The 26,772-nt window shown below is 37.7% G+C and overlaps 2 protein-coding genes across 2 annotated transcripts in view; both read left to right on the forward strand.

The window, feature by feature from the left end:
* srsf5b (serine and arginine rich splicing factor 5b) overlaps positions 1 to 7,607 on the forward strand; it is a 161,824-nt gene extending 154,217 nt beyond the window's left edge. Inside the window, exon 9 of the transcript XR_011907207.1 lies at positions 7,598 to 7,607. The gene's annotated coding sequence lies outside the window, so the exon portion shown is untranslated. The remainder of the gene's footprint in view (positions 1 to 7,597) is intronic.
* Positions 5,445 to 26,772, forward strand: part of rgs6 (regulator of G protein signaling 6) — a 73,065-nt gene continuing 51,737 nt past the window's right edge. The window contains exons 1-2 of the mRNA XM_072362585.1: positions 5,445 to 5,589; positions 14,772 to 15,063. Coding sequence (XP_072218686.1) covers positions 14,863 to 15,063 — 201 coding nt within the window. The 5' untranslated portion in view covers positions 5,445 to 5,589; positions 14,772 to 14,862. The remainder of the gene's footprint in view (positions 5,590 to 14,771; positions 15,064 to 26,772) is intronic.

A 26,772-nucleotide genomic window follows, 5' to 3' on the forward strand; every position in this document is an offset into this window, starting at 1 on the left:
CTTCCTGTTTAATCTTAAGGGAATTCAGGAGCCAGCTGTTAGAGTATGCAGTTTATAAGCAGTTGGGAATACTCCATGAATAATACATGTCCATCCATCCAAGCATTTACAATAACTACCTTAAACTCATCAGGGCTGTGTGTGTGTGTGTGTGTGTGTGGGGTGGGGGTGGTGGTGGGGGCTGCTGCAGCCTACCCCAATTTTCAAATAGTGATGATGAATAGTGAATATATGTAGGGTACAACGTAGACAGTACGCCAATGCATGGCAGTTTGCTGCTTCTGTGGCTCTGACTCTATGTTCTCCAAGATGTTGTTGCATTTTATTCTTCTCAGCAAGTGAATGAAAAAGAAATTATGCTGTTTCACTGGACAGAGCTGAAAGAGTCGTCCGAGTCTGCCTGTGTTGGACAACCATTATGTTCAAGATGTCATCATGATTGAGTATAGTCATGAAAGTCATTCTCAGTTTCTCACTTGTCAAAATGTGCTCAAATAGTCTGACACAGTTTTACTGTCTGGAGCCGAAAAGCTTTGTGAACATGCAAACCCATGCAAACATTTCTTGGGATTTGTTAAGATGCAACTTTGGAAACTGGAGCTGTAGCATGCGACCTTTTAGAGGGAAGCGGCTTTCACCTGAAGCCCTTCCGAACAAGCTATACCTGTTCAGTCTTCTGCTAAGCGCACTGCCATCAACTTTAACATTTAAAACGCTTACAGAGGTCTGTAGAGTCTGAGATGTGGCTCTTTCGTTTTTTGCAATTTCTGAGCATTACCTTGGGGTGAACTTACTGGGACGTACACTCCTTTGAAGACTGTCAACTGTGAATGTTTTCAACTTTGTAAATAATATTTCTCTCTGTAGAATGATGGACTTGGAAAAAGCCTTATAACCCTTAACAGATTGATGGGGCAGCAGCAATTGCTTCTCTATGTCTTTCATCCTTAGCATTGTGTTAACGTGCACCTGAGTGACTAGCAAACTGGCTAAACCTCAGCTTTTTTTTTTTTTTTAGAAATATTCATGCTTGTTAGTGATCAGGTGATCAAGAGATTTTGATTAGCATCACCTGGCAGCTACTTACCTTTTAAATCCCTATAAACATTAAGGGCACACTTAGTTTAGCACACACAACTTTAGCATTTTTTTGCTTGGTTTTGTTACGTAAGTAATAACATAGTGAAATATGTCATGTGTTATCATGGCTGTTTAAATCAATCTCTTGCCCAACTTTGATTATGTCACGTGACTAAGTCCAACAAATAAACAGACACAACATCATAATATCCACTATTATTCACGTTATAAACAAATTAGAGTTAGAAATGTCAAACTTTCCAGTCACATTCAAAAAGAAAACATTCTAGGTTTAGCATTAACTTGGAGTTAGCAGTGTTGTAAATGCTTTTTTTTGGTTTTTTTTCAGTTTAAATTTCAAATTAAAATATTTAGTTTTTCTTACTTAACTCTCTAAAAGGTGCACACAATAAAAGTAAACTTCTGGATTTATGTAATCAAACAGAAATTGGGTAAACTCAGTGAAGGTCTTTGCATCTGTCAGATAAGTATATGTACATATATGCACATGTCAAGAGAGATGTAGAGTAGCAGTAAAAGAGCACCGAATATGGGCCATTCCTCACCCAACCCCTTATCGTCTCATACATACTTACACACTCATATGCTCACATATTCTCCAGTGGGAACTTCCTTTCCTGTTTACTGATGCTCAATAATTCAGTTGGTCCAGAGTGAAGGCTATAGCTTCCATCCATGAGTAACTGTAATGTGTGTGTGTGTGTCAGTTCATGAAACGATCGGTCCATTAGTATCAATGTTTTTGACGACGGTATGCTTGTAAGTGCACATATTGATTTTTAAGCTTATTGATGCCCATTTTTATCACTGTATGTACAGTCCAGAGCAGCATGAACATGAGGAAGCAAAAAGAGAGAAACAGCTTGTTGTTGAAGCTTGTTGGCCCTTCACCCTCTGTCCCGATAAGAGCTTATTGAATTAGGACAGCAAATATTTTTAGTCTAACTGAGAATATGCTGCTTGGACTGCAGTAAACATGCTGTCTGTTGAGAAGGGTAATTTGAGACTGGGTTTCACATGCAGGAAATGAAGGAGTGTAACTCTTCCTGTCTGCAGTAAGCACCCAGTTTCCTCCCTCGGTCCATAGTTGCATCAGATGCTTTGATGTGCCTCGCTGCTCGGCCAAAGTCACCATCAGCTGAGAGCTTTAACTGCCGGGCTTGCAGCTCCCTGATTCAGACATGTAACCCTAGCATACGTTCAGGATGATACATTAGGAAAGCTTACAATCCGTGGTGGGATGGATTGAAAAGCAAAAAAAAAATGTTTTGGGAGAGTCTCAACAGTGTCTCTTTAAATATTTCAGAACCACACAGATGCAAAAGCTACAAAGTGTCATAAATATTTTCATCCTAGTATCTCAGGATTGTGAATTACTCATCACTGTAATTTCTCTTCATCCTTGTGATCACTCAACAAAACCCTTTTTTCATTTGAGATAAAAGAACAAATTTCTTATCTTGAGAAAATAACGTTAATCTCTCATGATATTTAATTTCTGAATATATGTTTTAGTGTACATTTTATAATAAGATACTAAAGAATAACTGAACAGGATGAAAACAAGTGTTTCCTGACATGTGCAGCTTCGACAACACGGTAAAGTAAGTGAATGGTAAAACTACTGAAAAAGTTTGTTGAAGCAACACTTTCAGGGGGTGTTAATCTCCTCTTTACACCTTCATTTGCATGACCTAATTCTCCTGCTAAACTTAAGTTGTTACAGTGATATTTGGTTTCAGCCAGAAAATGACAGTAAGAATCTGAGAGTATTATAAAGATCCTGCCTTGATACTGGTGGATGTGGCGTCATTAAAGTAAACTGCCATGACAATATGGAGAAGGATGAAAAAGTGGGTAAAAGTAGTTCAAATGCTCTTCTGCAACACATAATTGTGGATATGTGGGGGGTGTAATTCCAACTGATGATGATGTAATAGAATGAAAATGGTCCTTTTGCTTAAACTTATGCATAAGCTGCATTTGATAAATGTCATTCAAATGTTAGAATCCCTTCAAAATAATGTCATGAACTGAGCTGTGGCTCCTCAATTTATCCTAAACTGTTCACTTAGTTACCATCTATTTCCTGATGGAACCACTGGGCTGTTAAGTTATTTATGGAGTAATACTTGTGAGATATTTTTAAGTACCGTGCAAAGGATGTTCAAAGCTGCTCCCCATCTGTACAACCACAAACCCTGACATAGAAATCAGCCTCATACAGCCTGCGTTGTATGTGGACAGAGGAGCTTTTGGAAGGGAGATAGACAAGATCAAAGCTTCAATATTAAAAATCTGCACCATCTGTGACCCTGACAAAGCCTGCTGCTTAACAGGAAATACGTTCAGTGGCAACAACAGTGTTTGCCTCTGGACTGGTAGACAAATCTGACAGCAGCATTTAGAAATAAATGAATATGTTAACCTGCAGGAAGATTAACTTTCAACTGCTAAATATCCAGAGGAAATTACCAAAGTACAATGTTTATATAGCCACTTTATCTTATTTCTTGCTTGGGAAAGTGAAAGGGATAAATCAGAGGTTTTGAGGGAAAAAATGACAAAAAGTGGAACATATAATCATATTTTAACACAAGAGAACACTATGATCACATATTACAAAGCAAAGTCACACTTAGGGTGGTGTTTTGATTGTCTGACCAACACGTTTATCACTAGTTATAGTTTTATTAGAAGATAGTTTATTAATCTTGTAGAGGAGTGAGATTGTAGCTCTGAGCTGCTCACAGAAGAAAACACAGCGTCTCATATAAAGGGTTAGGGTTGTATAATATCAACATAAAAGCAGAATAATATAAAAGCACATAGCTGATGCACACAAAATGAGGGAGTGGCCTCCATCCATCCTTTTGGTTTTGACTCCCTAAAACAGTGATTATTATTTAAGATTATTTCACGACACTGATCTAAAAACGGACACGTTTTCTGTGGTGGAAATCATTTGCTGCTCTGTCCACAAATGCAAATACTATGATGCATTAATATTAAATGCATTATTCCCGTTTTCTACGGGGTGCATTTAAGATCAACTGATGTAAAGTGGAAAACTATCTTATCTGTGGCCTGCATGAATCAAAATTTTAAATTCTTGTAGGAAATCTTGAATGTTGAGTTCACTGAGCTAAAGAGTTCAAAGGCACAGTTCAAAGGCACGCATCTGGGATGATATGGGGGAGCATTAGTGCATACAGCATGTCTAACTTGCACATCTGTGACAAAAACAGCCTTACACCACAATGTGTTACAGCTACAACAGCGCAAATTGCAGCAGTTTTCTAAGCAAGGCTCACAAACTGTGGAAACACTGTGTTTTCTGGGCTATAAGCCTTCATCTGCTATTCAAAATTACAACATGCCAACGTTTTGAAATGGAATCGAATTTAAACAAGCTTACAGTCTGAACTGTCTCAAAATGGGATATTGTACAAAACGTTCTAAAACACTTATTTAAAGGAAGAAGGGGTAGATGACAGCATTATAAAAGAGAAGTGTCCAAATCCAAGTCCTAATTTTATCCAATACTTTTTTTCTTTCTACATTGCTGTGAGTCATTTGTTCGGGCATAAAAAAAAAATCATGGTAGGGTCTAGATATTAATAGCAATATGTCAAGGGATAAAAAATACAAGCTTAGGCTTGAATATTAATAGATGCTTTCAGGGTTGCATCCCATCATCTGAACACTCCCAATAAGAAAATGACAGGCAATGAAAAATGTTGCCATCTTACCATTTCTGGGGCCATTGTGACACTGCTACATTTAGGACATGTGGACACTATTTCTGAAGGATACATAGAGTGACTTATACAATCATCTAGAAGTCCTGTTTTTCAGAGAAGGTGATGCCAAATTTCGCTCATACTACAGCAACATGATTCCATCGTGGAAGAGGTGCTAAACTGTCCTCCCAGCACTACAGATCTGTCGCCTGTCGCTTAATGTTAAAACATTTGATACATTATGAGTGTTGAGTCGCTGAAACATTTATCAAATAAGAATGAGGGAAACATTCTGCTTTCAAAACTACAACTTGTCTCCTCAGTCCCCAAATAATGTGATTTAAAAAAAACGAACGATACGAAGATACGATGCAGCACAGTGGTAGTCTTAATACGACTCTGTCTCTCTTTAGCATACATTTGAATAGACAACAGTTGCTTTCTTGTTTTAAATATTTGATAACCAACGCGGTCTTTGACCAATTTTCATTAAATTATTTGAAAATAAGTGCATTCCTATTGCGTCTAAACTTTTTTGGGAGAAAGTGGTGTAACAGAAAAATGTTTGACTGGACTGACTCTATGTTGGTGTGCGTGTGTGTGTGTTACAGAGAAAGAGAGAGTGAGAAACCTGCGTCTGCGTCCTCCCTCTCTCTACTCTCTGTGAGGCGTTTGTTGGGTCGGTGGTGAAGCCGCTTCTTGGCTCCGAAGCTCCAGCGAGTGATGAAGATAAGCGGGCGCTGAGGTGAGTTAGAAGGGTGAAGGGGGATTTAAGAGAATGAAAAAAATGTTAAAAGATTGAGGAGTTGGTTTAGACTAAAGAAGGTGAATAAATTAGGACTGAATTCTTGTTGCGCTTTAACGCTCCGCATACAACACTGTGAGTGCGACGATGTTTTTAGAGTGATGCGCTGGATGATGTTAATGAATGTTTCAGAGGTGTGTGCGCACGCCACGGAGAGTCGTGCATCTCTCCTTTGATTTGGGGGACTTCATCTCCTCAGTTAAGTGAGACTGGGAGTGCACCAGTGTTCCCGTGGAGGTGTTTATTTGTTTTCATGTGCGCGACAAAATGTGAGAAATATGGAGAGGTGAGGCGTGCACAGTTCACACTCTGTATGTGTAAAAATGCATGCCGCTGTCTGCCTGGTGTGCGTTCGCCAGTGAAAGTGCGTGTGTGTTTGGGGAGTGGAGCGTCCTGAGAGGATAGAGAGGCGGATCTGTGTCAATGTTCCAAAGTAAAATTGTATCACCACCATCCATCAAACTTAAACTCTTATGGAGAATTAAACGGTATGTATTTATGATACCCACCACACAACAAACTGAGATTTCTTTTTATCAAGTTATGTTGTGTCTATTAGAATTAATAATTTTTTGGTGATGTGGTCTTTTTTCTTTTTTTACCTTTGCCTTGGCATGTCTTTGGTCTGCCTTCTTAGACTTTGGCCCGATCCCAAATACATTTCTACCCCTTCATTTTGCTGAAGTAAGGTGGCCCTTTTCCTTCAGAGGTCGAGGAGTATTGGTAATCTAAACCTTCAAATGGAGTGTTGGGGGCTTTTGGATGGCTAAGAATCAAAAACCGGGATTGAGTCGGGGATTTAGGCTTTATTGTTAGATGCATGCAGAGACCTATTTTTGCATTTTTCTGGGTATATGTTTATTGTATTTCTTCATAGAGTCTTCAGTTCAATGCTGCAGTATTGTGTGCTTCCCTTTTGATTCCAACTTTATGGTAACAGCTAAACATGATTCTTTTCTTTTCTGAATTTTGGAGAAGAACCCCATCTTACCCCCTAATATTAGTGACTTGTCTCAGTAAAGCTCTCATGGTTGACTGATTTTTTTTGCAACCAGGTTTACTTCCCCTTATGTCACACCCCACCCACAATGCAGTGCAAACTGAAGCGCTTTTTTATTGCATGGCTTGAGGTGCTGTTTTTCTTGGGGAGAATACGAGGCTCTGTAATAACCTTTTGGTTACATGTTTGTGTTCTCCAGCATGCTGGAAGCAAAAGTTGAAACTTAATGGACTGACAAATGACACCTAATGCTGCCTCATCCTTCGTGTTGTAATATGTTAGTTTATTATTTTTTCAGATTTTTTTTTTAATCCAAGCTGATGCATCACAAGAACAAAAGTCACACAATAAAACAAACTTACTTACTGAGGCAGAGGTAGATCACCAACAGCTTCAGGGGGTACATTGATGCTGTGTGATGGTGTAACACCAAATTCTGTGACCTGATTAAGATTTTCAGCTTCTAGTTATTTTTAGTTATTTTAGGTGGCAGCTGCTCACAAATATGACAGAATTATAGCCTTTACAGTCCACAAATATCACCTGTGAATTGTGGGGGTTAGTATGTAATATTAAACAAAAATATGCAAAAGAGCTGAGGAAATATAGTCTGGGAGGTTGTTAGTGTCATACTAACAGACCGACAGAGCAGAGGGAACAGCTTGACACAAACCCTGATGTTTGTGGCATAGGTTTATGTCAGATTTCCCCTTTAAGAGCATAAAATGTTGAGATGAGTAACATTTAATAGTTTGGGTGCTCCATTACCATCACCATATTAAAAGCTTGTCTTAAATGTTGAATTTGACCTTTCTGTGATAGCTGCTGAATGAAGATGCTGCAGGGAAATGAGTTTCCACTCTCCTATCGATTGATTTGAAATTATCTGAACATACTGAATGCCAACACACTCTCTGATTTGTTTGAGGGAATCTAAGATAACCTGAGACAGTTGGCTACAATAAAGATGAATATGTTTCTAAACTATACATATCTAGCACTTTGCATTCAAAACTATATAAAAACAGACGAGACAGATGATTTGAGGATGAGGAAGTGAGCTCACAAGCTGTATCAACACTCCTGGACATATTATTTTTGTTGTTATCTGGTTCTTTTCATTGTGTTGTGGTTTCTGAAGCTAAAACTTCACTGTCAGCATTTCCAGCTGTGATGTCCCCGGTCATGAGGTCACTAATGGGAAGAATAAAAAAAAAAATATAATGCTCTCAAATAGAGGTCAAGCAATGATTTCAAGCAAGGGAAGGTTAATGTTCACATCTCTGTGAGGTGGAGAGTATAGTGACAGCTGTTCAGAGAATATAAAGGGTTGTCCTTGTTCTTGTAATTACAACAGAGGGCTTTTATGACTTCATAATCTCTTCACTTTTATGTGTTGTCTTTGTACATAAAATATGAAAAGCAAATAAGAATTTAAATACCATTAAGTTTAAGATTGAAGTAGCTGTTTACTTAACCTTGGCAGACTGAAGGCTTTATTTATAGCACCCGTAAAACCTGAAGATTATCTGGAAAAATTAAATCTGTCCACTAAAACTTTAGTTTTTTCAGACTTTAAGGAACTAGAAAAGAGATTAAACTTAATCTTTTATTATTAATGACTGATTTTTACCATAGGTTTGTCCATAAGTTAAAAAAAATCTAAATAGGGAGTATAAAAATGTTGATGCATCATATGCTTAATGCTTGAAAGGTAAAATGGTACGTGTTGCCCAAAGTCATAAAGGCTCGGCTATGACAATGTAGCGAAAGTTCGTTGGTTTAAAACATTGGTGTCTCCAGTCCATGTATCGAATATTCCTTGGACAGTACACTGAACACCACATTGCCACCAGTGAATTCACTGGTATGTGACTGCATGTACAGTAAAGAAAAAGCCCTGCATAGGCTGAAAAGCACTGTGAAGACTAAGAAGGGTTAATGGGTGAATGTGGTTCATGGTGCATGTGCTTCGAACAGCCAACAAGACAACAAAAGCAACACAAAAAAATGGTCATTTTCTCATTTGAAACAATCTTTTTTAATGAGAGCCAAATTACCCAGCTCAAAGATTTTTAGCAACTTAACAGGTAAGAAGGGTCTTTGAAATGTTTATTATGTCTGCACAAGAACCAAGTGGGGTCTGTGTCTTTAGTAAATTACCTGCTCCAGATTATTAACAGGTCCCCTTGTTGTGACACCAAGCCTATTTGCTGTGCTCTTTGTAGGCTGCTTTGATCATTATTAAAATGAGCTTGCTTTGATAGGTCCACATGTTAGTTGCTCACCTGCTGAGTGGACCACTTCTATCAGCACCTTTTCATGATTGTGGCCTCATGCTTATTTACCTGGTTTGTAAACCTGGCCCATAAATTACTGTAATCATATCAATCAAAATTTGTCAGCTTGTCAACAAAGGGCATGTGACCAACTTTGAAAAATATGGAGCAGCAGTTTTGGTGTGAGCCATCTGCAGTCTGCTCCACCTCTAACCTCTAACCTCTAACCGCCACAATCTTAATAAATCACTTTAAAGAAAAGAAACATTTAGAGCTTATGAATCATTTTCTTATGAAGACATGCTTCCTTTAGGTTCCTGTTTTGTTCCTGACTTGTTTCTGATACTGTATTCCAATATGGGAGAAAAAGCACATCCATTGGCACGTTAAGGCAAATGAATGTGCTTTTTCTCACATAGCTGTTTCTATATGGAATCATGACACATGAACTAAGTCACTTTGCTTTAGAAGCTGTGGAAGAGTATCTTTCATAAAGCCACACTTTGTTGCATTGCTTGTAGCTTTATCTTTTTTCAGCATGTAATGTCTTGAGTTTTCCTCACCTTTTTCTTCTTTACATTTTTTTATATCAGAACAATTTTGACAAATTAAACTCAATCAGCTTTCTTTGCAGCAAATTAAAAAGAAAAGAAAGAACTTCATAAAAACTAGTGAAGCTTGATGGTGTCCTTGATTTGTGGGCATCCCTCAGTGTGAAACAGCCAGACATCCAGGCTTGCCTGGAGCATGTTGGCAAAGGGTGCTGCTGAAATTGTCAGCTGCATGTGTGTTGCACTGTGGAGGGTCCAGAGGAAAAGGCATAACACAGACTTTGGAAACAGCAGGAGATCTCGCTCTGCATTCCCTTGCTGTCGTCACAGCATGTGTTGAGATGAAAAAGGGCGAGTAAAGAAAGGTTCAACTCCGGATGTAATCGTGTTAATCGAGTTCCTGTATAATTTTAGGCTTACATGAAAAATCAATGTTGCTGCTTTTCTCTCTGTAATGTCTTTATTGCCTGAAACTGGGCTTCTTGAGCCTTGAAATCCATCATCTTAGTCAGAGCAAAGATTAAATCACTTTTGCTGTATTTTTTTCATTTGTAATCCAGAAGAAAAAACAAGCACAGATGTTTTGACTGATGCCATCCCTTGTGTACAATTTCTTATAATCCGTCCTGTGTTTCATTTCTACAGCAGCACTGCATTTGTCCAAATGTTTTATACCCAACCACTTGTACAAGTTGTAAAAGCTGGAACTTAGAATACAGTATTTCACCCAATGTGTTTCGAACATGGGTTTAATTGCAGTAAGCACTGAACAAACTAAAAAAACAACAACATGATAATCGTAAACACTCTCACTAATGTTGTATAAAAAATGTGTGTGAAACTTACTGATGTCATAAAATCATCCATCCATTCATTCATCTTTGATTCATCCCATGCAGGGTCATGAGGGGGGCTGGAACCTGTCCCAGTGACCACTGGGCAAGAGGCAGCATGCACGCTACGCACGTTACCAGACCATCGCGGTTATGAAATCTTTTGACAATATTATATACCGTTTTATTCAAAATCTTTGTAATTTTATGTTTAGGAGCATTTTAAAAAATTTTTTTTCAGAATTTGTAGATGCAGTTTTTTGCAAACTGCTGAACCTCTGCCCATCTTTAGTTCTTAGAGACTCTGCCTCTCTGAGGTACTTTTTAAATTCCCGATTGTGCTACTGGCATGTTGCCAATTAACCATTTATACTTGCCACATGTTCTCCAGCTGTTTCTTTTTAGAGCCACTGACTTTTCCATCCTTTAGTTTAGTGCCCCTGTCCCAACTTTTTGGAGATGTGTTGCTGTTATCAAATTCAAGATGAGATCATATTTTTCATGACATAGTAAAATGTTTCACTTTCAACATTTAATGTTTTCCATGTTTTTTTTTTAATTTGCAAATAATTTAAGTCTGTTTTATTGGCACTTTACACAGCATAATAACTTTCTTGGAATTGGGATTGTAATTCCAAAGTATTAAATCTTACGTGTTTAACTCTGATCTCAAGGTGACCTCATCTGACACTAGAAATCCTTTAAAGCAATTAAGCCGACTAAATCTCAGGTGGTGAAGATGAGACGATACGCTGAATCTTTAAATCACTGAGTTATCCAGAGTGATCAGATGGGAGTATTCAACCTGAACATTTCATTTATATGCAAAATCAAGAGTCAGAGCTAATCTGGTTGTATTGATCCCGGTTTACAAGGCCACATGGGTTCCTGGGAGCTATGGGAGTATGAACTTGAGTGTTACAGGGAAACAAATCAGGCATTTTGTTGCCAATGTGAGCTGGTTTGGAGTATCAGTCAGATGGTATGTTTGGACTAAAGACAGCAGGTTGGAAGCCATTAACTCTGAAATGTACTCAGTCCTTTTCTGATTTGGAGTTGCACACAAATGCGACATTTTCCTTTTTTCAAAAGTAGCAGCCCTCTGAGGCTCTGGAGCCCACACACAGTGTGTAAGTCCTGAGAAAAAAATCAGACAAACAAACAGCTGGCTGATGAGACTATTGATCTAAAGAGCCAGCTGACATGGAGCTAAATGTCTGTGTGAGTGGCAAACACAGATGCACACAGCTAGGTTTCCACTTCAGAGGACATTACATTGGCTTGCACTCATTACCTGAAGCCTAATAACCTAATGAGAGCCACTACATCACCTAACTCCAATCCAGCATTTATGTAAACACACTGGGTGTGATCGAATAGATAAGAAATGACCTCGTATTCTCTTTTTCAAAGCAATTTTCCTTGACCTCAGTAGAAAACGGCGTACGGTTATGGAAAAATGGTAGAAGAAATTCACAAAAACGTAAGAAAAGATGACCTTGCTGTAATGAAAACGTGACCACACTTTTATTAAGTTGTGATGTGTCTGTAGCAGTTGAAATGCAGCTGTTTGAAAATAATATCCCACAAAAAGCACTTTGATATTTCATCTTATTGGTTTTTATCACATTGTTTCAAAGTGGATATGACACCATTTATAACGATATGATAAAAAAGCCAGAAAAGTGAAAGCTGCTGTTACAGGTTGCTCAGCTACACCTCTTACAATCATCTTCCTGACTTCATATCTATTTCCATTAATCACAGTTAGTACGACTCCATCGTATGAAACTCAAGCCTCACTTTGGCTGCAGCAAAGAATTGTAGGACAGAATTATCTCCATGAGACATGGCAGCTAATCTTCTCATCAAACATCTTTTGACTGTGCCTAAAAGATGAAATTTAATTATAACAAAAGGAAAAACATTAGAAAATACAGTAAAGGAATCGATAAACCTACAACCTAAAGAAAACAAACAAGACAAAACATCTAAAAAAAAATCGCATTAGTAAAACAACACACATTTTAATGCTTTTATTTCAGCTGCATTTTGTGAAATGTTGATTTTCTCATTTTGTTTACGGCGTTGTTAATGTGTTTTTGGTTTTGTTGTACTTTGCACCTCAAGGTCACTGTGTTCTGGTGGTTCTGAAAGACTGTCATCGTTGTAGTTTAGCTAGGAGTTATGCAGATGGAGAAAAGAAAAATACACCTTGATAAACAAAGCAAAGCCATGCAGGGCAGGTCATCTAGAAACAAATCCAGCAAAACAAGTCCAACCAAAACCACAAACAGAGACAGGTGATAAACTGTAGCATCAACAAACATGGCTGAAGATCTGGCAGAGAGAGAGAAAACCAGTGGCTATACAGGGGGAGGTGATTACACAAGTGGAAGCAGGTGAGTCAATTTGCAAGCAAGGAACAGGTGGTGAGTGGCAGACAGAACTGAGAGGAGACTGAATAGAAAAGCTAACAGCAAGAGAAAGAAATGATCTAACTGAAACATAAACCATGAAATATTCCCCAAAATCTGACAATAAAGCCTTTTATATTACCAACACGCACACCTCCCAGGCAAAGTCATCTTTTTTCCTGCTTTTTGCACACCTTACAAGAAGAGACAAGAGGTACTGTGTTGATTCAATTTGTTTTGGGAAAAAAGAAATTAGCAGCTAGAGTGAACTATTAACTGTTTAGATCTAATTCACAAAGTTTTGTGCATTAGAATCTAGCTCTGAAGCTTTCATGATTTAAGGTGTTGCTGCACCAACGTGGTTCAAACTAACAAATGAATTTGTGAATAATCAGACTGCAGCAGGGCAAACTTGGGGTTGTCGGTGCATCATTTTCCTAAAAGAGTCTCCTGGCAGGTTAATACAACCAGAGTAATTAGTGTGTGGAGCTTCATTGGCATGCATCAGTTTTTTGTGTGTGTATAAGCTGTTTCATATAAAAGAAGTTAATTCATGCTTTTTGAGTGAGAAAGATATCACCTGTTGTTTAAATAAAAAGTTAAAGCGGTGAAATTTTCTCTGGGCTTTAGATCAGACTTCTTTATTTGTCTTTGTAAAAATGTCTTAAATATATTTTCTGTGAAAACCTGTGAGGATGTTTTCACTCTCTCGGGTTTACTGCCACTGTGTATTAATGAATATAACAGCTTTCCAGTTTCATGACTGTTAGTTTCCAGTGGATTATATATAAGAATTATGTTAACTGGAGTTAACAGGAAGATCTAAGATTGGGTTTTGAGCTGTTTAATTTGATTGAGAGAGGTTTTATTTTTTATTTTCAACCGTAAATAACACTAACAATCATGATGTCACGTATAGCTGGAAAAGAGACCAGCTGTCTGAGGATTGAATACTTTTTTTTTAAAGAAAAGCTTTAATTGGAAAGAGACTTGGTCACACTTATGCTGTGGATTTGACATGCTGGAACAATGATGCAACATCAGTCAGCCAAGGAAAGGGACATGAAGAAACATACGAGGTCTTCATACTGACAGCTCTTGTGTGTTGTCCTCATTTCTCTTCTCTCTCTCGCCTCCATTGAACATTTATTCCTTCACCAAATCCCAGCTCGTATGTCCAGACAACAATATCTGGACAGCTGACAGACTTTTAAAAGAGGGCTGACAGTTCTGAGTAAAATGATACTAAGACAGTGTGTCTACTTTTTGGTATGGTATTGGTACTTTTTTTTTATTGTAATTTTTTTTGTTGTCATGTTAGCATGTAGCCAGGGGTTTCAATGCTCTCTAAATCTAAAGTTGATCTTTTTCCCTTTTCTCTTCATTCACTTTTTTGAGTAATTTTTATGAATAATGGTGTTGTTTCCACTTTAAATCAATAGTATCCAAACAATGACTTATCTGATCTACCTAAATAAAATGCACTGTGTTGTTTAAATGATAGTACAGCTGAAGATCGAGGCTTTAACTCAATAAGTAAAACGATTCTTTGTTAGGTCAATTATGTTTTCATTTCTATTTCTTTCATCTCAGTTGTACATTCATAAAATCTGGAAACTGGTCTCAGAGAGTGTAAGAAGCATATACAATATTGTCTGTTTGCACAGCACAATAATTTCTAGACATTTGATGAGATTTCCCAAACAAGGATTACATTTTTTTTTATATGCATACATTTAAACACACACAAACCTTGATAACCAATGTTGTGTTCCTGTGTTGAATAGCAGGTAACTGCATAATGAGATGGTTGAAAAACCAAGGGATGCAAGAAACAAAAAGCTTGCACATGATGTTACTATATTCTCAAATGATAGTGGACTGGGAGAAATGGCAGAGATAATGGAGAAAATTAAGAGAATTTATGGTTACTCCATTACATCCTTCCTGTGCCTTCTGACAGAAGACAGAGAACAAGACTGATGGGAGGCCAGTGGTGAGTTCTAAGGGTCCAATTCATCTCTCTCTGTCTCTCTTTACAGCAACCTCCAGACACTGAGGAGAGAGCACAGGAGGACATAAAGAGAGGATAACTTGACATAGGGAAAGATTACAGAAAGGGAGACTGTAGCAATGGCTGAGGCACCTCAGCATCAGCAGGAGGAGGAAGAGGAGCAGGAGCAACTGACGAGGTCTCTGGAGACAACAGAACTAGATGAAGTGTCTGAGGAGCCAAAGGAGGTTGTCAAGACATCTCGCCCTCTGCTGTCCATGAGGTCCATGAGCAGTGTGGACCCAGATGATGACTCTCCCAACATGATTGTTTACAGAAAGGTAAGAGCAAAGACAGACTCCTGTATCTTTTTGATGTGAAAATCTTAAGTTTGTGATGTTTTGCTGCTGCTGAAAGTGAGCTTGTAATGACTGTTGTTGGCCTCCATCATTATTTAACGGACGTAATTGAGGTAATCTCAGAATATTTCAGAGTAAAATGGTACTTTTGCAGAGGTAGAGTTCCCTGAATGCAGTTTGTGCTGCTTCTGAGCTTTGATTTCAAACAAGTGCATGCAGAGTGCTGTTAGATAAGTTCAAGAGCTCCTTCCTTCCATATTATAAGTGTTTCGGAGCACTGTTTTTTACAGGCTTAGTCGTCAGACCACCAAAGTCTTCACAATCAGAATACAGAGGTGTGCATTTATTCAGATGTCAGAGTTTTTAGGAAGCAGTTATGTTTCTTACAGTTATCCAAGTGATCTTATGATTGCAGGGTAAGAACCTTCACAGCTCAAATGTCTGATACAGAATTACTACTTTGTGTTGTCTGTTTCATCAGCCATCAAAGTAATTCTAAATCTCAGTTGTTTTTCTTGCATAATTAAGCATTGCAGTGACTTTCATTCATTCCCAGAGGGTCTTAAAACTTCAACCTTAAAAGAAAAAAAAAAACAAAAAAAAACGAAAAAAAACTAACAGTGCTACTTAAATAGATCAATTGCAAATGAAATCTTGACATTCACTCAATGGACCTATGTCTGTGTTGCTCACCTGCAGGCAGTATGGAAATTGTTTACTTATTCATCATGTTTATTAAAATACATTCTGTGGTGGAGAGTTTATATAAAAAAAAAAAAGGAAAAACATTGGGAGAATTGGCTAATTATTTCAACTTGCCATAGGTTTTGTTTGTCTTTCTATTTCTAAGTGCTGCAGTGTGAGCTGCAGTTCATGTTGACTGAAAATAAAATGTATAAGTGCAGAATCATTTGCATTATACAACAAGTCAGTGAATATTTTCAGCACACTGCTGAGGAAAAGCTGCACTAGTTGACTGGAAATGATGAAGTCAGATAAAGGCACTATTTTGGAGTAAGTTTACCTTTTAAACTGCAATATTTATTGTTACACTCTGTGCCTCAGTTTGTGCTGGTGTCAGCAGGAAGCCTTAAACGTCTGTCATAAGTAACTTACTGGAGAAGTAAAGTGAGGTTTGGATTGAAAACTTTTGGATGTTTTTTCACTCTCTTCAATATTTGTTTCAGGGGATATCTATCCACTAGTAGTACGAGTGAGGATAAGTAAACAATCGGTATCAGAATAACTTTATTTTCATTGTAGGTACAACAAAATTTTGTCCAGCAGCAATAAGACAGAATAATAATAATCATGGATGGATCTTGTATTCCTAACACTACTTTGACCTGAAGAAGCTGTTTTGGATCAATATTAATAAACTTGTTTTAGGATGCTGAACTACACAATAATTGTAAGTTTGCAAGTTTTTGTTTGACATAAGATTGTGTTGTTGATGCTGGGTCAACCTACAGCACATTTCAATAGTATACAATTCTAAAGGTCTTTAATGAGCATGTTCATGCAATGCATAGCAGCAAGTAGGTACCTGTTGGTTCTACCTGCTGGTAGTTCAGAAGCCCAACATTCAATATTTTCCAAACCCTAGTAGTTTTGGTGCATAGCTCTTAAATGTCTCACCTGAACGGTGTAGTGATTGTCTACAGAGTGAGTTAAATATCGGATATATTTTCTAATCTATTCCATTTTGGGATCAGATGGTGTAACTACAGTCTGGTAGTAGTCCGAGCAGGTACCCTACTGGCCCATATATCGGGGAGGAATCCACTCTGATGAAACGGTGTAACAAGGTGGAATTTGCATTTCAAATTTTTCTGAGAGTTGGGATTCTGACTTAATTCCTCACCTAGAAAGACAAGATACTTGTATACAGTTTCTGTGAATTAACTGCAGTATTTTTCAGTATTTGACTGCAGCCGTGTCTGAGTAAAGGCCATTGCACTTGTGTTGGACTGTTGTATTGCATGTATTTTGGAGCTACAGAAAAGGGAAAAGTCTCACAACGCACCATTTTTCCCTTTGACACTCTTAAGAATCAGAAAAATGCCTGTATGATTTTAAAATGTATTGGACAGAATTAGTATTTTACCTCCCTTGTAGATGATGAGGAAAAAAAAATAAGAAAAAGGCAAACCAAGAATTTAACTAGAAAGATACAAAATACATTATATTCAAGTGGTGACCTCACGACAGATTATTTGAATACGTACTGTCCAAGCTTTAAAAATCTCAGTTGAAAGAAGCTCAAGGTGTAGCAGGAACAACAAGATACCGACAGCTACTGTTGACTTTGATAAATGAGGTCCTGCTGCAGGTTGGAGAGAAGTGGTATCAAGAGACTGAAATCCAAAGAAATAAGAAAACTACACACAGTATTGTGTAGGAGAGACACAAAAGCTCACACAAACTGATTGTGATGGCAAAAAGATAAGTGAAGGATAAAGGAGTTACAGAGTGATAAACAGCTGCAGATGGATATTACCCCACCTTATACCTGGATATCTTGCACAGTTAGGTGCTTCAAGTGAAAAGCAGATGACACGTTGTTACCTGGCCTAAAAATTTTGTAGTTATGATCTACTTTGCTGTTTTACTTAATGGAGCATTTCAGCATGAATAAATCATTGTTAGACCCACTTTAAGGGGACAAAAACAACCCTAAATAGATAAATCTGTGTTTATGTGTGTAACATTCTACCACAACTGAATGAGCCATTGAAGTGTAGAGAGATGAAGATGCAATCCATCAGTTTTGTAGGTCATAGCTAATATAAGCCACATTTTTACTAAATGGGGTGATATCCAATCATATCCACCTTGCATTTATACACCCTTAACATTGCATTTGAGAAGAAATCGTTTAAATTCTATAACACAGGCTGATTTAAAAGTGATACAGTTTCAGTAAAGTGTATGCCTCTTTGTGGCAAAACTGGGCTGTACTGCTGATTTAGAGTGTTTTCTATCACTCAAAAGGCTGTCTATGCCCCACACTGCATTCCTGATGGTCTCACTGAATGACTCCTCAATCATCCACAAACACAAAGTGGGATAGGGACACAAGTTCTGTTAAATTTGAAAACTTTTGAGACTCCAAATATTATATTCTGATTTTTAACTGCACAAAGGTCAGTTTGAGAGGTTGGAGGGGAAATAAAGGCAGGACATGAGAGCCTTTACTGAGTCAGTGCTTGAGGAGTAATTGGGATGAGAAGTGATGCATCTCTCCAGAGAGCCATATCTGCTGCACAGATGGAGATTGAAAGGGGAAAGACTTCAATCGAGTTCTTTCCTTTTTTTAACCCCTCTCCTTTTGTAGGTTTTTTTTTGGGGGGGGGGTGGCTACTGTTGGTATGCATGATTTTTCTTTTTGCCATTTCATTTAATCCTGTTTTATTGAATACAGCTAGGTAGTTGTTGACCCTTTTAGACATACAAACTTGATGGACGTGATAAAGTAGATTAGATAGATGGCAGAGTAGATTTAAACTTCTTAAAGTCATTCTGTGACCTTGTCTCATTGACTCCAACTGTCTCTAATGCTGTTCTTATTCTTTGCTTTTCAAAATCAACATACAGTCTTCTTTGCTAATGAATTCAATAGTAATTCCATTTGACTTAATTTAGTTATGTTCTCTATATAGATGTCTTTAAGGCAATTCAATGCTTGAAGATGAGTAAATATTCTTTTTCCTCTCTAGATGATATTTTCTCTAGTCAGCATCCAGATAATATTAAGGTGAGGAGATTCAATGCTATTGACAAGAGCCACGGGTGTTGACTCACATTCACCAGCATGATTTTAAACCTGTCAACCATCATCTGCTCACAAATACTGTTTGTGTGTGTGGTAGTGTGAGATAAGCAAATAAAATGGAATGCAGTGTATTTGTGTATGCTGGACGTTGTGTGTACGACTTCCAGCAAATTGGATCTTTTTTTTCATTATTTTGTGGTTTCCAGTCTAACAATAGCAGCTGTTGAACTGCAAGCCTGTTTACTTAGCATGCTGTTCATACAAATACCTTTTTCCATATGCCTCTGAGCTGCTGGAACGTGCCCTGAAAGAGCAGTTTGGCTGCTGCCCTTAGATGCAGTATCCAAACTTCTGAGGTTCGGGTGCTGCTTCAAAAATCTGCAGTACATGCATTTTCGATCTATGAATAAGAAATATTTGTACATCAGTATATGATGGAAGTCAGTTTAATGCAAATCCAAATGGGTCAACCATACCATGGAAATTTTTTAAATTTTTTTTTTTACCTAGTTTAGAATAACTCTTCTGTTCAACTGATTATCATAGTATGATAATCTATTGTCTAAAATAAGTTGCCCACTTAGAAATGTGATATTTAAAAGATGTCTGTCAGATGTTCATTTTTGTTTAAGTCTTCAAGCTTTTATGCATCATGACAATATGCAATTGTGTTTTTAAGATGTAGTCCAAAACCAGTTTATTTCCAAGACAACAGTAGCCTGTAAGAGGTATGACATAGACTCAGTGTTGGAATAGCTGCTATTCGTGTCCGTTGCTTTGTTGATTGTAGAAGATTGAACAGAAAGACAAACACATGTGAACATCAAGCTATGAATCATGGGACCTAACCTACTTTTTTTAACCTACCGATTTTACATGACTATAATTTTACTTTTCTCTGCCTCCTTGCTTTCTTTTCACTGCATGTTAGGATAAGATGGCTGGTTTGGCTTAAAGCGCACAATGTAATGATGTAAAAATATACAGCTTCTATAGGTTTATCAAGTGTGATGAAAACTGACAAATAAGTTCCACTGCTTGTATAATGCCAGGTGGTCCTGACAAAATGGTGGCAAGCACTCCTGTTAAAGTGTAAATGCATGTGAAGTTGGGAGGGAGAATATACTGGGAGAACAAATGACACAACATTTAAAAAGGTCACTTGTCAGAAGATGGTAGATATGATTTGATTTGATTCAAACATTTGAACAGAAAACAAGTTTTAGTCATTTTGATGATCTCACATTAAACTCTTCTCATGAGAGCATCTGCCCCTCTTTGACAACTTAACTGACTGCAACTTGGTGCATTTTGTCACTGTCCCCATCTGGGGGAGAGCTGAAGGCCAAAACATCTTCCATGATTTCAATGGTGCGCTTTTAGAGATTGCACTGCCTGCTGTCAAGTTCTTCCTTTAAGGGCCAGACTCTTAAATGACCCCATTTACTGTAGATCTTGTCTGTAGCACCATCTTTGTGATTAACACCATATTCTTTAGCCTCGCAAATGGCAATGCGCTTTAAGAATAGCAAATTCTTTTAAGCTGCTCCCCTCCTAGATTGAAGATTTTCAGACATGACATGCCTTTCTCGTGCAGAAATTGATTAATGTACACATGCCAAGTGGAAATTTAGGGCTCTCCTTCAGATTATAGAAAACCTCTGGTGTGTAAAATAAAACCTCAACAAATTACACAGATTATATTATCTATTACAACGCCTGTAAAGAGACTTCAGTTTTTAATTGTACAGTGTATCAACTGTACAAAAGTGGTCTACACAGCTTTAAAACCAATTCAGTCTGATTTAATATTTTTATTTAAAAACAGCTTAATAGGAAACGCAGGCTTCAAAAGGTGATTTAGTTTTGTCTTTGAGCTTTTCAGCCTCCTTATCAACGGCAAATTCCAGTCATGTCTAGTCGATGCAATCCAGTGCATATTTATTAGGCAATTTCACATGGCGAAGATGTTCAGTGATGAGCAAGACCATGAATCATAGCTCACTTTACCTCCATGCAGCTCTCTGATGAACTCTGTATCCAAGCGGATATAGCGGCTCAAAATTGTAATTTTGATCACGCAGGAACACCCTCACTCATTCATTTTTAGGTGAAAGTGGCTGAACAGGTTTTTTCAATCTACTGTCTTGTTTTGTTACCTGCTGCAAAGATGGGGGATATATTTATCTTTGTAAAAATATATATATATATATATATATATATTGTGGTTGATGTAGCTGTAACGCTGCAGGAGAACATAAAAATCAATGGCATTCTTTTCAATAGTAGAGAAGTTCAATCTATACTAAACTCTGTTGCAACATAAATGGAAAGGAATATTGGGCTGGTAAGAATAATTTGCTCAAATACAGACTTCTGCACTTACAGTTGCTGTTTTCTCTTCTTGTGAATGAGGGACGTTTCCTTGTGTGTTCATGTATGCTTGGATGTAGGTTTGTGTGCTGCTTGTCACTTGGTGAATGACTAAGCACATGTAATCAGTGCCGTTGCCTGCAGATATCTGAGAGGAGAGTTCATCACAACAGAGCAGGTAGAGCACTGCAGGCTAATCAAATCAAGGTGATGGGGAGAGGCTAATTGGAGGAGTTTAAATTGCAAATTTTAAGATGACAAGATGATCACTCATTACTTTTTTCATTTAACTCCTGATGTCTTTTTGTGAACTCCTGCTGTAATGGTAGTTATGCAATCCTGAAATGTAGAAATATGTCAGGACAAGCAATCCCAACCTGCTGCTGCTGCTAAAAAATAGTTTAACATCTTCACCACAATACTGATTGTTATTGAAACAACCTAACATCATGGCACTGCATACAAATGGCACACCACTTCAGACTTGTGTGCTATGAACATAGACTTGAGAAAGATTGATGTAGCAAATGTGACTTCAACCATTATTTTGTGGGCTGTTGTTTTTAAGCAGGTTATGCAGTCTGGCCATTTCGTTCTTTTGAAACCAGATGTCACAAGGGAGAAGTAGATTTTTTTCTTTCACTAATATAATCGAATTGCACTGTGCACTAATGTGGACAGTGGAGATCATGATACAATTTGATACCAATGTAACATGTTCTTCACGTTGGAAAATCTATGGACTTCAATCAAAACTCAATATTTGATTTCTAAAATAAAGAAATACATTGTAGCAGTATGAATTATTGCAGCAATCCAATCACAAAAAGAGAAATTAAATGGAAATATTGGGGGGTGTAAAGTCCTTGTTGAAAGTCACAATTGAAGCCTATTGAGGTTGGCAGGAATGAGCTCCTGTGAAACTGAAGAAGCCCAACAGAATATGCAGTTGTTTTTTTTTTTTTGTTGGCTTCTTTGCGTCACAAGTTCTGATGAAGCTGCCCCAAAGAGAATTGCACTCTTGATCATAGAAGTATAGATGTACAACATCTTACTGCTAACATTGAAGGACCTAAGCTTCCTCAAAAACTAAATTCTGGTCTGTCCCTTCTTGCTGACAGCCTCATTGTTGCATTTTCTGTATAGTCTGTTGTCCATGTGAACAGTTATGCTACCTCTTTGTCTCCCAGAATGTAAATGGTGTTCAGCACATTCCTTCTAGACTTTTTTAGTCTTGTTCAAGTTGAGGTGATTGCTCCCACTCTATACCACAAGGTGGTACTTGGCCTCCTGTCCACAACTGGCAAAGTCAGATGACAGGAATTGTACTGAAAGTCTGAGGTGTACAAAGTGAAAAGAAATTGTGTTAGACAGCAGGAACACCACAGAAGGTTTCTCTCACAGTCTCAAACTGTGGTCTGTTTGTCAGGGAGTCGATAATCTAGGCAGAGACATTTTCTCACATGGCAGCACACATGCTGCCAACACTGTCAGGTGTTCCAGTGATCCACGGACCACTTCAACAAATGTACTTCCTTCAATAAAACTGCAGTGGATTGGCACAGGACAGCAAGTCTGACCAGTAGTTACAGTAAAATCTGGTGCTGATGGTGGAAAACGAGGCTGCAGTCTTTCCCTAGCAGAGAGGCATTCCCTGGGCCTGCAGAAATGACATCCTGAATCCCCACAGAGTTCCTGTTTCAGGTCTAATCCTCCTCAGTGTAGACCCCCTGATGCCTCCATTCAGTTTTCTAGTTGTTATGTTTCACAAATAGTAGATGTTTGAATCCTTAACATGTTTTATATTTTTATCATTTATTAAATTTCTGGGATGCTTTTAAAATTTTTTTTAAACTTTGTCACAATGAGCTAAATTGATGACAGAGGGTCTCTTCTTTTGGTCAGTGATTAAGTAATTTGTAGAAGATGCAGGCTAGAGGTTGGTTTACTTTTCATTCCCACTCATTGTTCAGGGGTAAAAACAGCCTACTGAAAGCACCAGAGCCAGCAAAGATACATCAAACAAACATCTTTACAGCCAGATGCACTTGAATAAGTCTGATCCGAACCACACTCTGAATTTCTTCTAAGCTCATTCTGTTTTGTTTTTTACTCCTGACAGCAAAGATCAAGTTGGTTTTTGAGTCTATTGAAGCATCAGTGTGTATGTCATGCTCTGGTTGTGTCAGACAGCAGGTAACAGAGGAACCCCCTTGGCCTCACCTCTGTCAGTACTGGTTTGTATGAATTTAAAGTGACTGTAACCAATCTGTAGTTGTGTTCTTCATAAGTGGTGGGTTTGTTAGTACATCAGTGAATCCTCTTGTTTTTAAATTGACATAGTATGATGCCATAGACGGCAGATGGATTCAAATTTGAATTCAGGAACCTGAGCAACATATCTAAATGGTTACTTTGTCTCTACTTTTACGTATTATGCCAGTACATTTATTTCACAGTAGTTTTGCACTTTTGTCTTCTGTGGAAGAGTGTAAGATCAGTACTAATTTACAAGGCTATTCTTGGTCTACTTCCTCCATATTTATGGACTGGCATAAACAACTTTCACTGCCTTTATCTGTAGAACATATTGCATTTATTAAAGTAATTCTAAGGCAAAGAGCTGGCACTAACACTGCTCCAACTACTTCACTGTGTGAGGACATCAAACTTGTACAAGCCACAACTTTTCAGTAATGTAATTGCTGTGCACAAGTGTAGGTTAGCTTGGCTGAACCATACAAAAATTGTCAGCCACAGTGACCATTTCCTTATGCAGAATGAATACCATTATTAATGATATTTTTCTACATTTGTGAATACTTGTGACATTTCTTAAACTGGTGTTCTGCATGTATATACTGAGCAATTCTTACTGAAAATAATATATAAGAACTGAAAATATAAACATTTGTGTAAGCCTTCAGTGTTTTCAAAATATAGCAGTATGGTTTCTACAGGAAAAATTTGCATTAAAATGGCTTGAAACACTTTTGAAGCAATATCAAAGAGCAGTATGTTTCCTATCTCACTGGAAAATGTCATTTCAGCTTTTATGTTGATGCTATATTTATGACTTCAGATTTAATTAATTTATATTTCAAATGATCTGTGATATGCTGCCAGGGATTAAAATCACACAAAGGCACCAATGACGACAAATGGTGATCTGTAGTCAAAAGCATAGCATCACAATGTTATAATCACAACACCAAATGTTATAAATATAAAAATGTGTGTCAAGAAAAATGTGTTTTCACTGTTTATCCTCTTCTGTACACAAATGTGGGCTGGAACACAGCCTCCTATGTGTTGCAGAGTTTGCCATTGTGTGTACTGCATGTGAAATATATTTCTGCAGATGGTGACTCAAGGTAAATAATGAATGCTGCAACGGCACACGTTAAGTGAGTGTTTTGTTGTTTATCTGGGGTCTGTGGCACCATAATTCTTTGTTCACACTGTGGTCTTGTTCCCAGAGCAAATTGTTTAATCCCTAATTAATCTGAGAGATATTCATGGAGTAACCAGATTAACATATTGTGTTGTTAGAAAAACAATGATGCAGGCATTTTCCAGGCTGTAATGAGATGTAGTACAACCTCCTTACTCTCTTGTCAAATTTGGCAGAAATTACAAAGGACTGCACATCAAAGGACTAGAACTGCACAAAGAACATGCACACAAACATACACCACATTCAGAAACAATTGGGAAAATAAAGGGAGAGTGAGAAATGGAAACGGCCGAGTGCTACAGAGAGGAAGTGAATACATTCAGAAAGGTGTTAATATAGGGATAGGAGGTTGAACTCAGCTGTAAATAAGTACACCTGCAGCCATTATTGTGCTAATGCATCATAGAACTGCTTCAGCTTATTGTTGTAATGCTAGTTTTGTTCATTAGTAGCAGCCAACCAAGCAGAAAGACCCCAAAATGGGACATCAGTACACTGAAAGCAGTCTCTTCTCATCCACCATCTGGATGAGGCAAATCCCAGCTCCAGAGTTGGCCTACCAAAATATTAAATATGCTTCAAATGAATAATGAACGTGTTCCATGCAGGATCTGAACATCAATGAATCATGTCCCTTCTCATCTTGAGATGATATGCATAAAATGAAGAATTTTATTCCTGATATAAGACTAATTCAAACTGGTGACTGAAAGCCATACAGCAGATCAACTGTACATCTGGTATCTCTGCTTTATAGGCTGCACAGGATATACACAGGCTGCTGTTTCTTGGCCAGTGCGGTCTCTTGGTTCAGCTTTTGTAAGGTCCCTTAAGGGAAACTACATTGTAAGTTTGGGGTAAAACACACACACACACAGTTTTTTACAGTAGGCTATTAATTTTGTATGTATGTTTGTCTGTCTCTTTGTAATTAAAGTGTAGACTGACTAATCTAGACTACAAGTTTGTAGCAATATGTGATTCCCAATTAGTTTCCTGGTTTGGTAATGGGAGTGTACTTTTTTTCTCTGTTCAATCAACTTATAAATTACAAGTTGTCCATGTGGATGAACTGAATTAATTTGCTTGTTACCAATTGAAGCAGTTCATTTGAGGTGGTTCATTCTTCAGTGTAAGGTGAACGTAGAGGGAACTAAAATGTGTCTGCTGCAAACCATTCACATGTTGTTTGATCATGGACATGTGGTGAAAATGTGTCAGAACATCCGAGCCAGAGGTATTAAATGATCATAAAACAGATCTTTGATGCAGATATTTAGTTGAAGAGAAATGGTGCATGGTATGATAGAACATCACACCCTGTTCTTCCAAATATTTGAGTGTAAATGTAATGTTTAGTCTTTACATCAGTGGTTTTACTTTTCCTATTGATGTACATATAGTAAAATATGTACATTAGTCCATGAAATTTCTTCAGTAGCTATATTTCTCTTCCCGAGTTCTCTACTGTGATACAGCTGCCATCTCATCTTTTCCACTGTCCTCTCTTCTTTAGTCCTACCCACTAATAGTTAGGGTTAGTGCATAATTACAAGTACATAATTGGGGTTAGAATTAAGGTACAGAGTTGGGTTTACATGTTAAAGTTAGTGAGGTGAAAGAACTGTATTATCTCAGACTACACTGGTCACAGTTCTTGTCCCATTATGTGATACTGTCCTACCCAAAACTGCCCACCAAAATCTTGTCATCTCACAATTTTTAAGCATGAATTGTAAAACAAAAGATTTATTAAATGTGGAAAAAAAGTAAACACCTAGAATATTATACAGTCTGCAGATATAAGAGTTCAATCAAATTATCTAATGGTGTGAAAAGACATAGTTTGTATTTTTCATATTTTCTTTGTGCACTACCAGATTGTTTTTTGTCACTTTTTAAGACCATCTTAATGTCTTGCGTGTTTGTTTTTATTGTTTTGTGTTCATGTTTTTTGGAGATTTAATTTTGGCCCACCTGTTTACGACTGCACCCCCGGTGACCGCCTCCATGCGTTTGATCTGTGTGTCTCTCAACTGAACTTTGAAAATCTGACTAAACTTTTTTTGGTGTCTTGCATTTTGGT

The sequence above is a fragment of the Leuresthes tenuis genome, unplaced genomic scaffold (assembly GCF_036924035.1).
Source record: "Leuresthes tenuis unplaced genomic scaffold, fLeuTen1.0.hap1 SCAF_13, whole genome shotgun sequence".
Classification (NCBI taxonomy): Eukaryota; Metazoa; Chordata; class Actinopteri; order Atheriniformes; family Atherinopsidae; genus Leuresthes; species Leuresthes tenuis.